This window comes from Abrus precatorius, unplaced genomic scaffold (genome assembly GCF_003935025.1).
Source record: "Abrus precatorius isolate BTA unplaced genomic scaffold, Abrus_2018 Scaffold10, whole genome shotgun sequence".
Taxonomy (NCBI): domain Eukaryota; kingdom Viridiplantae; phylum Streptophyta; class Magnoliopsida; order Fabales; family Fabaceae; genus Abrus; species Abrus precatorius.
Window position 1 is genome coordinate 33,413,666 of NW_020874292.1, and position 16,468 is coordinate 33,430,133.

A 16,468-nucleotide genomic window follows, 5' to 3' on the forward strand; every position below is an offset into this window, starting at 1 on the left:
TTGCCACATGCCACCATTAAAAAATTACAAACTTGTGCACAGGAAAATTAAATGCATAATACATTATATTTATTCAATGTTTTTCATATAAATATTAAATTTTATATTTTCTTTAATTTCATTTCAGAGCTTTAGATTAATGTATATTGATTCAATCTCTCGTATCTTTTCTTTCAGTATTTCAAAACGAGTTAACTCTACCAAATGCAAGATAGATAGGTTGACCCATTTTCAAAAATGAGTTGGAAGCATCGACCCCTCCCTCCCAATTTTTGGATAGTTGACCCTCCAAATATTTTTTTAAAATAGTTATAGAAAGGCAAAATATCATAAATAAACTAATTGAACTTGGTCTTCATCAAGTTCAGTTATGGGGATTATCATTTATCCACACAAAATATCAGAGTGGTATAAAGATAATATATGCAAGTTCCCTTTTCCTCTTATATCTTTTACATTTTTTACTGTTGCATTGTGTCTTATTCAAAGTGTTTGTAAGTTTTTCATTTGCTTCTTTTTTTTAAATTGCAAATTTTAAAATAATACATAGTTGAATAAAATGAAGTTGAATCAATTTGTAACTCATTATTTTATAATGAGTGTTTATAGTTTATACTTTTAGTTATAATTAGTTATAAAATAAATTATTTAATTGTTTTCATTTTTTTAAGATTTACATATTACTGTTGAAAAGTAAAAAAAAAAAAAAGGCACATGCGAAGAAGAAAGGAAAACGCGTACAATTTGAAAATTCGGTGCCTAACGCGTTTTGAAAATTCGGTGCCTAACTCGTTTTTGAAAATTGAGCGTTTCATTTGCCTATATAAAGGAAACAATGAAAGGCAAAATATGTAGAACAACTGAAAATATTCAGAGAGCAAAAACAGAGAAAATAGTTTAGCTTCTGGGTACAATTGGGTTACGGGTTGTGAATGGTTGTGAGTCATTTTTGAGTGTTTTGTAAACACCGAGTTTATTCCCTTTCTTTAATAAAATATCTGCAGTAGTCCGGAGACGTAGGCATTATTGGCCGAACTCCGTTATCAATTTGTGTGTGCAATATTCCACATTTATTTTTCACTTCCACAAATTTGACGTTACAAGAAAGTTCAGCGTAATTTTCTCAACAACTGGTATCAGAGCTGGTTCGAAATTCTGCAATTTTTGTGAGGTACTGTTCATATGAATAGTAAAATTCTGCAATCTGTACCGTTCACACGAATAGTAAACTCACAAGTACTGTTCACATTAATAGTAAATAGTAAATAGTAAATAGTAAAAAATTTGTCAGCATTACAAATTTGTTCACAGACGTGTTCTAAACACAGTGGTATACAGAAATTGTCAGAAACGATTCTGAGGAAAAAGTCAGATTTGAGTGCGAGTGATGGCCGCAGATGAAGGAAAGGTAAAAATTGAAAAGTACGATGGTACAGACTTTGGCTTTTAGAAGATGCAGATCGAGGATTATCTGTATCAACCTCTCACAGGAACAAAGCCAGAGGGCATGAAAGAGGACGAATGGAATCTTCTCGATAGACAAGCCCTTGGAGTCATCCGATTGACGTTATCCCGTAATGTTGCTTTCAACATTGCAAAAGAAAAGATCACGACGGATCTTATGAAGGCTCTTTCTGACATGTATGAAAAGTCGTCTGCTTCAAATAAAGTTTATTTGATGAAGCGGTTATTCAACCTTCGGATGACAGAAGGCGCATCAGTAGCGCACCACATAAATGAGCTCAATACAGTCCTAACCCAATTGAGTTCAGTTGAGATTGAATTCAATGATCAGGTACGAGCATTGGCACTTTTGTCCTCTCTACCAAAAAGTTATAAGACTACTGTCACAGCTGTGAGTAGTTCGACGGGAGACACTATGTTGAAATTCAATGACGTTCGTGATCTAATTCTCAATGAAGAAATTCGATGAAGAGAGTCAGGAGAATCATCAACCTCTTCAGTATTGCATACAAAGTCAAGAGGAAGAAATTCAATCAGAGGTGGACGTGGTAAATCAAAGGAAAGGAGGTCCAAATCCAGAAGTCATCATAGTTCCCACAAATCGAAGGCAATCGAGTGTTGGAATTGTGGGAAGTCCGGGCACTACAAGAATCAGTGCAAGAATGCAAAAAGAATTAGGAGGTGAAAGACGAGGCAAATGTTGCTTCCACATCTGGAGGAGATGATGCGTTGATATGTTCTTTAGAGAGCAAGGAACAGTCTTGGGTGTTAGACTCTTGAGCATCTTTTCATGCCACTTCGCAGAGAGAATTCTTCAAGAATTATGTTCCCGGAAACCTTGGTAAAGTTTACCTTGGTAACGACCAATCATGTGAGATTGTGGGTAAAGGTATAGTGAAAGTTAAGTTGAACGAGTCTGTATGGGAATTGAAAAATGTCAAACATATTCCCGACCTGACAAAGAACTTAATCTCAGTAAGTCAGTTGGCCAGTGAAGGCTACACAACAGTCTTCCACGGTGATAACTGGAAGATTTCAAAGGGTGCAATGGTAATTGCTCGTGGCAAAAAGAGTGGTACTCTTTATAAGACAGCAGGAGCATGTCATCTGATTGCAGTTGCAGCAAATGAAAATCCCAATCTATGGCACCAGAGACTAGGCCATATAAGTGAGAAAGGGATGAAAATCATGCACTCAAACGATAAGCTATCAGGTCTTCAGTCAGTAGAAATTGACATGTGTGAAGACTATATACTTGGAAAACAAAAACGAGTCAGCTTTCAGACAAGTGGAAGAACCCCAAAGAAGGAAAGACTCGAGCTTGTTCACTCTGATGTTTGGGGTTCAACATCTGTTCCATCCATTAGTGGGAAGCAATACTTTGTGACTTTTATCGATGATCACTCCAGAAAGGTATGTGTATACTTTTTGAAATATAAGTATGAAGTATTTGAGGCTTTCAAGATGTGGAAAGCCATGGTTGAAAATGAAACAGGATTGAAGATTAAAAAGATTAGAACCGATAATGGTGGTGAATATGGAGATACTAGATTCAAGAAGTTTTGCTATGAGCACGGGATCAGAATGGAGAGGACCGTGCCAGGTACGCCTCAACACAATGGTATAGCTGAGCGTATGAATCGAACGTTGACTGAAAGAGCCAGAAGCTTGCGTGTGCAGTCAGGCTTACCAAAGCAGTTCTGGGCAGAAGCAGTCAACACAGCAGCTTACTTGATCAACCGAGGTCCATCGGTACCATTGGAGCACAAAATACCAGAAGAGGTATGGAGTGGAAAAGAGGTAAAACTCTCACATCTTAGAGTTTTTGGCTGTGTAGCATATGTGCACATTAATGATCAAGGCAGAAGTAAGTTTGATCCCAAATCAAAGAAGTGCACTTTCATCGGTTATGGTGAAGATGAGTTTGGCTACCGCCTATGGGATGATGAAAACAGAAAGATGATCCGCAGCAGAGATGTAATCTTCAATGAAAGAGTGATGTACAAGGACAAGCATAGCACAAGCGCCAACAATGCAGAACAGATTGAGCCAGTGTATGCAGAAGTGAATGATGTCCCAGAAAATCCTGTAGTTGAGAATCCTCAGTCAGAGGAATCAATTGAAGAGAACAGTAAGCAGCAGTCTGACACATCAGAGGCTCCTATTTCAACTCCTGTATTGAGAAGGTCTTCTCGACCTCATGTGCCTAACAGGAGATACATGGACTACATGTTGTTGACTGATAGAGGAGAGTCTGAAGATTATGAAGAAGCATGTCAAACTATAGATGCCAACAAGTGGGAGCTTGCTATGAAAGACGAGATGAAGTCTTTGATTTCTAATCAGACATGGGAACTAGCTGAGTTATCTATGGGAAAGAAGGCACTTCACAACAAATGGGTGTATCGGGTGAAGGAGGATCATGATGGCTCCAAGAAATACAAAGCCCGACTAGTTGTCAAAGGATTTCAGCAAAAAGAAAGAGTTAACTACACTGAAATCTTTGCTCCAGTTGTAAAGCTCAATATTATCAGGTCTGTCTTAAGTATTGTGGCTAGTGAAGAGCTCTATCTTGAGCAATTGGACGTGAAGACTGCATTTCTTCATGGAGACTTAGATGAGGAAATCTACATGCATCAACCTGAAGGTTTCTCAGAAGAAGGGAAAAAGAATATGGTATGCAAATTAAAGAAGAGCTTGTATGGCCTGAAACAAGCCCCAAGACAGTGGTATAGGAAGTTTGAAAGCTTCATGCACAAGGAAGACTTCCAGAAATGCAATGCTGACCACTGTTGTTTCTTCAAGAGGTATAACTCCAGTTATATCATTTTGCTACTTTATGTTGATGATATGTTAGTAGCAGGTTCAGATATGAACGAGATTAGAGATCTAAAGATGCAGCTGTCAAAAGAATTTGACATGAAGGACTTAGGTCCAGCAAAGAAGATTCTTGGAATGCAAATCACGAGAGATAAGCAAAGAGGAATTTTGCAGTTATCTCAGGAGGAGTATATCAATCGTGTTTTACAAAGATTCAACATGGGTAAGGCCAAGTCAGTTAGCACAGCTTTGGCCAGTCACTTTCGCCTATCCAAGGATCAGTCCCCTCAGACGGAGGAAGAAAGAAACTTCATGGCTAAGATTCCATATGCTTCAACCATTGGAAGTTTGATGTACGCAATGGTGTGTACTAGGCCAGACATTGGCCATGCAGTGGGAGTTGTAAGAAGGTTTATGGCAAATCCAGGAAAAGCTCATTGGGAAGCAGTCAAGTGGATTTTGAGGTATCTACGAGGCACAACAAAGAAGTGTTTGTACTTTGGAAAAGGAGAATTAAAAGTACAAGGCTATGTAGATGCAGACTTCGGAGGTGAAGTCGATCACCGAAGAAGTACCACCGGTTACATTTTACTGTTGGTACTACAGCTGTCAGTTGGATATCGCAGATACAGAAGATTGTTGCTTTATCCACTACAGAAGCTGAGTATTTAGCAGTAACAGAAGCCAGTAAAGAGTTGATATGGCTTCAAGGTTTGTTAACAGAGCTGAGATTCATCCAAGAAAGGAGTGTTTTGCACAGTGACAATCAGAGTGCAATACATCTGGCGAAGAATTCAGCGTTTCACTCTAGAACAAAGCACATTGATATACGTTATCACTTCATCAGAACTCTGCTTGAGGATGAGGTGCTGACATTGAAAAAGATTGTAGGAAGCAAGAATTTAGCAGACATGCTAACAAAGGTGGTGATCATTGACAAACTGAAGTTGTGTTCAACTTCAGTTGGCCTGCTAGAATAACAGACCAGAAAAGACTGCTGCATTGATTGAGGTGTGAAGACAGATTGAAATCAGTCTTCAAGTGGGAGATTGTTGAAAAGTCAAAAAAAAAAAGGCACATGCGAAGAAGAAAGGAAAACGCGTACAATTTGAAAATTCGGTGCCTAACGCATTTTGAAAATTGAGCGTTTCATTTGCCTATATAAAGGAAACAATGAAAGGCAAAATATGTAGAACAACTGAAAATATTCATAGAGCAAAAATAGAAAAAATAGTTTAGCTTCTGGGTACAATTGGGTTACGGGTTGTGAATGGTTGTGAGTCATTTTTGAGTGTTTTGTAAACACTGAGTGTATTCCCTTTCTTTAGTAAAATATCTGCAGTAGTTCGGAGACGTATGCATTATTAGCCGAACTCCGTTATCAATTTGTGTGTGCAATATTCCACATTTATTTTTCACTTCCACAAATCTGACGCTACAAGAAAGTTCAGCGTAATTTTCTCAACAATTACAACTAAACAACTCCGTTAGCATTATAGTCATGTTACTACTAATTATTGTTGTCCTAACTCACTACTACATAACTTTTGTTGCTGCTATTATTATTATCATTACTTAAATAAACTTTTCACCGTTTGTTAATTAAGTATATTGCTTACATTTGTATGAATTGTAACATGATGTCCAACTTTAAGTGGAGTACCATTTTAGGCAATGCGTAAGATTAATGTTTATCCAAGTCATCGTTAATAATTTATTTATTTTAGTTTAATATTTTTTAATAGGAGTGACAAATTTTTGCACCTTTAAAAATTGATAAAAGTTCATCAACGAAAGGAATTATGATTACAACTGAATAAAGAAACAGAAATATTCTTTTATTTGTTTAATAACTTTTGAAATATATATAAAAAAACCAAGATGGAACTATAAATAATTAATATTTCCCTCAAATTTAATTAAAAAATAATTGAATTAGAATCATATAAAATTAAAAATTTAAGATAAATATTTGTCTTGATTTATTCTACAAAAATAATTACAAATTTGATGAATGTTCTCTTTGAGAATTTTTATTTCATCTTGGTAATATTTTTTTTCACATTTTTTTTGTTTCTCATCCGATTTAATTTGAAATGTGGTGGATAAGTTTATTATTGAAATTTTTTTTACATATATAAAGACTCAAATTTAAGATTTTTCTTAAACGATATTAAATTACTTACTACTCAAACTAATTTCTGTTGATTTTTTTTCACGTTTTTGCATGAAATGATAAACATTATTATATAAAAAAATTAGATTTCGTTAACTTTAGCCTTTAAGCTTGAGTTTAAGCGTTTACAAATAAATTTTTTTTATAAAAAAATATATAATTATTATATTAAAGTTATAAAAATATAATAAATACTTTATTTTTTAATAAAATTTTATTATTATTATCTGCTTATCTTTAATCTTAAGAATTGGAGTTAATAAAATTTAAAAAAAATTATGAAAGATGAGATTGATTAAAAAAAGTTGTAAATAAACAATACATAAATATTTCAATTACAACTCAAAATAAAGGTAATATGATCAATTATATTCACAAGCCGTACACCACATGTACCTTATTCTCTATTGAGTATTTTTATAAAATGATTTTTTTATGCATTGTACGATAATTATTAAATTTAAATAAATACTTTAGATAAAATAATAAAATAAAATAATATGATTATTTTAGATTTTATTAATTTTTAAAACTTAAGACTTTAATTATTATTAATAAATACTCTAATTTATTTTTTAAAAATTAATAAAGAAATATATTTAAAAATTCAAATTATAAAAAATAAAAAATTTAAATTAATATTAAATTAAAAATATTTAAGTAAAAAAAAGTCAATTGACAATTAGACAGTGAGAAAGTTTCCGAAAGTATTATCGTTAATACATGTTCATAAATAAAATAAAAGTATTTCATTATAATTTTGTAATATTTTATTTTGTATTAATTTATACAAATAGATAATAGATCACATTTCTATTATATTTTTTAAAATAAAAAATTTAATTTAAATAATTACAAAATTATAGAATCTAAATGTGAGTAATTAAAATTAAAATAATTAAAAAACTAATATAAAAATAAAAGTTTAAATAAACTTTTTTAATTTTATTTTTTAAAATATATAGATCAATTGGTAAATAATAATTTCAACAATTTCAAGTTTAAATTTTAATAAATAAAATTATATTAAATACTCGAAATAAAAATATTTAAATTATATTTGAGATTATATAATGTCAAGTAATCTTAATATAAATAAATTTATAAAATTTACATTTTGAGACAATTTAAATAAAGGTAGTTTATCTTGATTTTAATAACTTATTTTCATATATTATAAAAAATTATATTACCTCTTTCTTAATTTTATATCTTTAATTAATTAATTAATTTAATATAAAATAACAATTGAACTTTAAATCTCATTTAAAAACAAAAATATAAATATCAGTTATTTTTTAAATTTTATTTAAAAACACCCGTGCGCAGAACTTTTTAACAGATATAAAAAAAATAAATCAAAACTCTTAAAATAAAATTTAAAAAACTAATAATATATTTAAAATTAAATTTGAGATTATTGTAATCTTAACGAATCTGAATTCCAATTTTTTTTAAAATTTAAATTTTGAGATATCGTTTCAACAAAGGTTATTTATTTTGATTTTAATAAATTTTCATAATTTCCTTTTTTTTAAATGACTTGATCTTCTTAATTTTATATATTTAATTAATTAGTCAATTTAATATGATAAAATAATATTTATGAACAATGGAAATATTTATTGTTTTTTAATTTTTATTGAAAAACATCCATGCACAGAAATCTAAACTCTCAAAATTTAAACAACAAACAATAAAAAATTTTAAAAAATATTTATTATATTTTTATATAGTAAATATTTTTAAAATAAAAAAGAAATAGTTTTCTATATTGGAATTTGAAACTTAACCCTAAACAAAACCGTTAATAAAGATGAAGAATGAGTCCTTGGTTAACCCGTCAAGGGAGACGATAAACACACACTCATCCTTCCTTCGTTTCCCCCAATGCTTTCCACACGCATCAGATAGATACTCACGCAATTCCACTCCCAACAACAAAAGCAACCCATATTCTCAATCCACACTGTGAGTTAATCATCGTTTCACTTCTCACTATTTTCATTCCATATAAATATAATCCATCATCGTTCCTTTTTTTAATCATACTCGTAATTTTATTTTAATTCCCACTTATTGCATTGTTTCTCCTTCAGTTTGCACCGGATCGAGGTTCTCTGTTTCAATTCAAATTGAATCATTATTACTATTGTTATTTTTCGAATAGTTTTTATTTCACTGCCAGGGTTGTGAAATATTTTTTGTTTGATACATTATTTTTCAACAGCGTTTGGAAATTTTGATAATTGAATATGGGTGATAGCAGTTCTCCATCTGGGTCTCCAAAAGCAAAACCAGATTCTGTGGTGGATGGAGACTCGGTGGTTTCCAAGGGTGATGCATCGTTGGAAACCATTGTGCAAAGTTTCCAAGATTCAATGTCTCTTGGAAAGAGACATAAGTTCTGGGAAACTCAGCCTGTTGGGCAATACAAGGATGTTGGGGACACAAGCTTGCCTGAAGGGCCCATTGAGCCCCCAACACCTTTGTCTGAGGTCAAGCAGGAACCTTATAACCTTCCAAGTGCTTATGAGTGGACCACATGTGACATGGAATCTGAAGAAATTTGTGAAGAGGTTTACACTCTGCTGAAGAATAATTATGTTGAGGATGATGAGAACATGTTTAGGTTCAACTATTCCAAGGAGTTCCTAAGCTGGGCATTACGTGTGCCCGGTTATTACCGGAGCTGGCACATTGGTGTTCGGGCAAAAGCATCGAAGAAGTTGGTTGCTTTCATTAGTGGTGTCCCTGCCAGAATCAGGGTTAATAAGGAGGTTGTGAAGATGGCAGAGATCAATTTCTTGTGTGTTCATAAGAAGCTTAGGTCAAAGAGGCTTGCCCCTGTTATGATCAAGGAAGTCACCAGGAGGGTTCATTTGGAGAATATCTGGCAAGCTGCTTATACAGCTGGAGTTGTTCTTCCAACGCCAATAACAACTTGTCAGTATTGGCATAGGTCGTTGAATCCAAAGAAGCTTATTGATGTTGGGTTTTCAAGGCTTGGTGCTAGGATGACAATGAGCCGCACTATAAAACTTTACAAGTTACCTGATGCACCAGTTACTCCTGGATTCAGGAAAATGGAGCTTCGGGATGTCCCTGCTGTTACTCGGCTGCTTAGGAACTACTTGAGCCAGTTTGTTGTTGCACCTGATTTTGATGAAAATGATGTTGAGCATTGGCTTCTTCCCAATGAGAATGTGGTGGATAGTTTCTTGGTGGAGAGTCCAGAGAATCATGAGATCACAGACTTCTGCAGCTTCTATACTCTTCCTTCTTCTATCCTTGGAAATCAAACTTACTCCATTTTGAAAGCTGCTTATTCCTATTATAATGTCTCCACCAAAATTCCACTGCCTCAGTTGATGAATGATGCGCTAATTGTGGCAAAGCAAAAGGATTTTGATGTTTTCAATGCCTTGGATGTAATGCACAATGAGAGTTTCCTCAAAGATCTCAAGTTTGGACCAGGAGATGGACAGCTTCACTACTACTTGTACAATTATAGGATTCGTAATGCTTTGAAACCATCAGAACTTGGGCTTGTGCTCTTGTAACTGGCAAAACCATTCATTTGTTTTGTTTTTATTAGCTTTCTGTTTCAACATTATTTCTTGTTCCTTTAAAATATTGGCAATTAACATACTTGGTTAGCAGGGAATGTTAGAGCCCCCTCTTGGCGTACTTTTTTCTAATATGCTTTCATTGCAAAATTCTGAAGGTTTGATGGTCTGCTGCTTTGATTTCCTTTTTTCTCTCTCTCTTTTTTTTTTTTTGAGTTTCTCTATGCATGGTTATATATGTAAGTTGTCCACAATTCTTACCAAATTAACTTTTGTTGCTGTTTGGCCGCATATGTTTTGTTGATCATGCGTGTGGCTGGCTGCATTTGCTCAATATCTCTCTTTTGATCCAATCGGAGGTTTAATTAGCGTGGATGCCTATGTTAATAGAATTTTTACTGGTTAATTGAATGTTTTCATATTGGATATATTACCATATACTTTTGTTCCATAGTAAGATTCATTATTAGAATACGGTTAAGTTAGCTTTCAACACACGATAGTTTTTTTTTATGAAGATACAGTACCAACTGGCCAGCAGAGGCAAGCATGTTCTGACCAAACTTGCTTATGTGTTAGTCAGGTGCTGACTTAGTCTTTTGTTAGGTTTGTGATCAATTTGAACTTTTGAAGGTTAGGAAGTAAATCTCTCTGAAAATCACCCTCCTAAGTCCTAACTGCTTGGTTTTGAAAAAAAAAAAACTGCATAAAGGATGTGAGGTGCTCCTTGTAATGGTTTATATGTTCAACTGTGTCGTTGAATTGGAGTTGGAAGTCATATAGGCCATATAAAGATCTGTTAGTAATGTTGTATTACCTTCCCTTAGAACTTAAACATTAAAAATCTGTTTGCCTTGAGAACTCCTTGTTTTTTCACTTTGTTTTTTTATTTTTTTTTTATTTTTTTTTATTTTTTATTTTGAAGATCTGTATAGAGAAAACAGTAAAAACAGAGTTTTATTATAGGAGGTTGTCAATTGTTTGGTGATGAGTTCCGAGATACTCTCTCCAGCCAGTAACAACTAACAAGTTCTGGTATAGGAGCAACTGGCAAGTCTCCTAAAATTTAAAGAACATTATTTACTTTATTCTATAAGGAGCACACACTGATGAGGAGTAACATTTGAATCATCCCTAATATTTTATAGAAAAATGCAAGTTCGAATTTTGGTTTAACACAGTGCTTTAGACTAATGAACCTAATTACTTTTGGATTTGGAGCTCACAAAGTTACGTTTTGAGCTTACTCAACGAACAACATCAATCTTTTTGCTAATGAAACTGGTGAAAATAAGAGAACACAGTCCTCACTGTCAGTGTGGATCATGTACTAAAGTTGGGTCATACATGTTAATCGTGTCCAGCTTAGTATAATGATGGTTAGACCTAAATCTCACTACGTATATGTTAGCATTAGTTGTGAAAAGAAAATGTTCAGCAATCAAGTATATTTGTAGTCAATTTTTGTTATAATTAATTATATAAATGTTTTATATTTGAATATGTTATGTATAAAGTTATTTTAATGATAATGTTTGTTTGAATTATTAACTTTTTATATTGAAATTACAGAAAAAAGATATATGAAGTTATTTTTAGTAATTATTTTTGTATTTGAAATTTTCAATTGTTAGAAAAAATTAGGAAAAAGAAAAGTTAACTATAGAATCACCTAGTAACTTTAAATTATGAGTTCCAATATTTTTTGTTTATGATAAAAATGTTTTGTTTTTATTACTTTGATAATTTTGGCAAACATTTTGTTTTTTTAAATAGTTTTTATTCTTAAAAAAAGTTTGGCTTAGTTGCATTTTTGTTTACTCTAGTTTGTATTATGTTTTAATCCCTCAATTTTTCAAGGCTAAATAATTTTTTCTATTTTTAAATTAAGAAAAATTATCCTTCTATCATTTTTTTTAAACTTAAAAATCTCAAATTTTCATTTTTACTCAGTATTCACAAATTAAATCCATTAAATAATTTTAAACTTTATTTAATTCAAAATTCCTAAGCAAAATGTCAAATTTTACTCAAAATAATTCTCAATATATTTTTCTCTTCAAACCCTAATTTCATATTCTACAAAATCCTTCAATATTTATTAAATTTCTAATAAATATTGAATTCTAAAATTTTAAAATTATTTTATATCCTAAATTATAAAAAATTTCAAAATATTTGGATAAGAAATAAGAGTTAAGAATTTTAGATAAAAAAATTTGACTGAGGAACCGAATTTGTTTAATTTTAAAAAGAGACTTATTGGCTAAATTTTTTTTAGAGGATCAAAATTGCACATAGTCTAATATAAAGAGACCAAAAGTGTGATTAAATCAAAATGAAAAAAAAAATCTTCCGAAGTTAATAATATCTAAACCTGAATTGTGATTAAAACATGTGCAAATTATAATACAAACTCGATATACGTTTCACAATTATAAATGGACCTTAATTTTAGAGGGCAAACAGAAATTAATCAAGAAAATGTGGAGTTCTAGGATTAACCACAGAGGTGGTCTCTTGTTGGCAGAGCTATGAAATGTTATATTTTTCATAGGGTTTGGACTACTACTTTCATTAAATTGTGAAAGTAAGATAGGACTGCGTTTAATTTGATGGTCCAGCAACTGAGCTGCTCTATGAACAAATTATGGCTTAAATAGAATTTTAATATTTATAAATATTATTATTTTTTTAATTAATCTTTATAAAAAAAATTGTTAGTATTTAGTTCTTAGCATTTTAAAGAAGTAAAAATTTAGACTATGTTTGATTTCTGTTTTAAAAATATTTTTTTTTATTTTTAAAAATAAATTTTAATACAAATTTGTATTAAAATTAATTTTTTAAAAAAGAAAACTGTTTTCAAAACAGAAATCAAATATACTCTCTGCCCTTATCAAAGATTAAATTTTAACAAAAATTTTTAATTAATTTTTTATTTTCTTAAAATATTAAAGGACAAAACACTAACAAGTTTTTTTTTTATGGGAACTAATTCGAAAACAACAAAGTTTACAAGGATTAAAAATTTATTTAAGTTGTTTTTGCCAGTCTGAACATTTTTACATTATCAACTTTCTTACCCTTCAATAAAAAAGCTTACGCCTAAGATGCCATGACAACTGGTAACTCATATTATTCCCTTCTATAAGTTGACATTTTTCTCACCCCACCACGCATGAGCATGATTGTACCCTTGTGTTTTGACTCATCAGATGTTAGCAATTAACAATTTTAAACTCTTAATGCGTGCACAACTTCATAGTGACCCGTAGTTAGAAATTAAAATTATTCTCTTTTAAAACATTTGAGTGAGTGGTATTGACATTTTCCCCCTTCATTCACAAACTCGAATAGAAGGTTAACATTTTTCGGAAGTATAGTGGCACCACTTTCAAATGTGCTATGTGATTGGTGATTATTCAAACATCTGTCTGTTATATATCTTTTACAATAAAGTTTTAATTTGAATAACAATAAGATTAGATTGCTGCCGCCAGCACTAAGAAGCAGATTGAGTTGCGTCAATAATCGATAGAGAGAAATAAAACTGCTACGTGTCTCGTTTCATGGCTATAAATAAAGCCAACGTTTGGTTTGTTTGATGCATAAATCGCGAGTTGATGAAAAGAAAGAGACAATGAATAGATCTTTTAATGCATATCTTTGGCTTATGAATTTGTTCATTTTGAGTGTGGCAGTAAGGTCCCAACTTACCCCAGATTTTTATAAGACAACATGCCCTGATCTTTTTAGAATAGTAAGGAGAGAGGTTCAAAACGCCATGAAAATTGAGATGCGTATGGCTGCTTCTTTGCTTCGCCTTCATTTCCATGATTGCTTTGTAAATGTAAGTTCATGTGGTAGTGATTTTGACTTCTCAATATCATGATTCTTGAAATATATGCTTTTTAGGTGGTTAACTCAGGTATTCATTTCTCATTCTGTAGACTTGTAGGGTTACTTAAAAAAAGTAGCAATGATAATACTTTTTTATTAAAAAAATAAAGACATTGATTATATATTTTATTTTTAATATAATATTATTATAATTTAGGGTTGCGATGGTTCAGTTCTACTGGATGGAGGCGAAGATAGTGAGAAATTTGCGGTCCCTAACCTGAATTCTGCTAGAGGATTTGAAGTTATAGATGCAATCAAAAGTTCAGTGGAAAGTGCATGCAGTGGAGTTGTGTCATGTGCTGATATATTAGCCATAGCAGCAAGAGATTCTGTTCTTCTTGTAAGTACATGCATGATACGCAATGATTCGTTAATATGATCAATGATTTAAAAAAAAAGGCATTTTTGTAATGAAACTTACATAAAAATGTTGTACATGTATGTGGAGAAGATTATAAGATAGTCTAATTTTGATAAAATGCAGCTGTGTGATATGAATATGGTATCTGGTATGGATATGATAGGGATATGTGGACAACAATTTTAAGTATAATAACTTCCATTATCTAAGTTTGTGTTTACTTTTGACCATAATTGCATTAAACGTTTTGCAGAGTGGAGGTCCTTTTTGGTTTGTTCAGCTAGGTAGAAGAGATGGAATAGTCTCAAATGGGACTCTTGCAAATCTTGCAATTCCTTCTCCATTTGACACATTAAACACCATCATTTCCAAGTTTAATAACGTTGGCCTCAGTCTCAAAGACGTTGTTACTTTATCAGGTACTATGAAATAGGATACAATGACAGTACAAACCCATCATTCAAATTATTTTGAATTCCCATTTGTCAAAAAAGTGATAGGCCTTGTTTAGATGGGGTGAAATATGGAATAGAGATGGAAAGACAATTTTTTTTTATTAATAAAGAAATTGAAATTAAAATATTTAATATTTTTAAATTAATTTTAATTTGTTATAAATATTTTTAACATAATTCAATTTTTTTTACACTTTTTTACCTTATTCAAACAAGTGAAATGAATTTCTTTCTTTCTTATTTCAATTCATCCCAACATTGAATACATTTCACTTTATTTCTCATCCTCTTATTTCTTTCTTTTTAGTTATTTTTCTCTCTGTTTCACCTCACATTTAAACATGCCAATTGAATGTTATTGTGTACTTCACAATATATCACGAGTGCTAGAAATATACCTTTTACAAGTATAAATGAAGTTGATAAAATTAAAAATGAAATCTATATGTTTTTTTAATATATTTTTTAAATAAATTTTAGTTAATAAAATATATATTTTAAATTTATAAGTATTGATAACATTTCTTGTAAAAAGAATAAGAGGAATTTGCTTGCATATATCGAAAAGTAATGGAAATTTCTAGCTTGCTTCTTCTAACTGAATATATATAATAATATTTGTCCATCTATTTGCATATATGTGAAATATTTCTTTAGGTTCCCACACTTTTGGACGGGCAAGGTGTGCTTTTTTCAGCAATAGATTGTTCAACTTCTCAGAGACAGGAGGACCAGACAGTACAATAGAAACGAATATGCTAAGTGAATTGCAAAATTTGTGCCCACAAAATGGAGATGGGAACAAAACTAGTGTGCTAGACCAGAACTCAGTGGATCTATTTGATAATCACTACTTCAAAAACTTGCAAAATGAAAAGGGTCTTCTTGGCTCTGACCAGATTCTGTTTTCAAGTGATGAGGCTACTGAAACCACTAAACCTTTGGTCCAATTTTATAGCGATAATGAGAGAATTTTCTTTGTGGAATTTGCATATGCCATGATCAAGATGGGGAATATAAATCCACTAACTGATTCTGAGGGTGAGATTCGGAAGAATTGCAGAGTAGTTAATTCTTAATGAAGCATCTCAAATTATAATTCTACTTGAAATGGAGTTTTACATGTATATGTATACTGAAAGTGCGCGCTTGGTGTGTGTTGCGTGGTTTGGTGTATTTTACTTGCATAAATAAAGTTGCAATGAACTTTTGTTAATTTCTATATTGATATTGGCACATGAAGTTAGTGTGTCAAGGGTTCAAAGAAAATTGGAGCATTTTATTATAAGTAATTGTAAAATAAAAATATTTTATTACAAATTTAATAGATTATGTTTTTACTACTTTATAATTTGGGATGAATGAATAAATATTTTAATACAATCTCATTTGTTAAGTTTTCAGTCAACAAATATAATTATATATTTTTCCCTTAATCATTGTTTTTTAAAAGAAATCAAAATTGAATACTAGCAATTAAATTCAAACTACTTAATCTAGGATTGAATAGCCAACTATACTCTCCAATTGAAAAATTCATAGGTCTGAAAAAACGTGGCAAACAAGAAGAAGAGAGGGACCTTACTGCTACGCAACACGACACACACAAACACACTGTTTGGACCATGAAAATGTGAATATAAAACTGACGCCGTTGGATTTAATCGCGGGGGCGAAAATGAACGACGGTTGAGATTGTATTCGCAGTTATTCTCCT

The 16,468-nt window shown here is 31.5% G+C and overlaps 2 protein-coding genes across 3 annotated transcripts; both read left to right on the forward strand.

The window, feature by feature from the left end:
* The first annotated feature begins 8,306 nt into the window (after nucleotides 1-8,306).
* Nucleotides 8,307-10,157, forward strand: LOC113850110 (glycylpeptide N-tetradecanoyltransferase 1). 2 transcript variants are annotated; one of them, XM_027480491.1, is made up of 3 exons: nucleotides 8,314-8,431; nucleotides 8,560-8,575; nucleotides 8,691-10,023. In XM_027480491.1, the coding sequence occupies exon 3, from the start codon at nucleotides 8,716-8,718 to the stop codon at nucleotides 10,021-10,023; it is 1,308 nt and encodes a 435-aa protein (XP_027336292.1). In that variant the 5' UTR covers nucleotides 8,314-8,431; nucleotides 8,560-8,575; nucleotides 8,691-8,715. The 2 variants fall into 2 exon arrangements, with proteins under 2 accessions (XP_027336284.1, XP_027336292.1); XM_027480483.1 differs by lacking the exon at nucleotides 8,560-8,575 and having other exon boundaries at nucleotides 8,307-8,431; nucleotides 8,691-10,157.
* Nucleotides 10,158-13,672: 3,515 nt separating this feature from the next.
* Nucleotides 13,673-15,830, forward strand: LOC113853295 (peroxidase N-like). Its single transcript, XM_027483857.1, has 4 exons — nucleotides 13,673-13,882; nucleotides 14,090-14,275; nucleotides 14,550-14,715; nucleotides 15,409-15,830. Exons 1-4 carry the CDS (start codon nucleotides 13,673-13,675, stop codon nucleotides 15,828-15,830), a joined length of 984 nt encoding a protein of 327 aa, XP_027339658.1.
* Nucleotides 15,831-16,468: the final 638 nt, after the last annotated feature.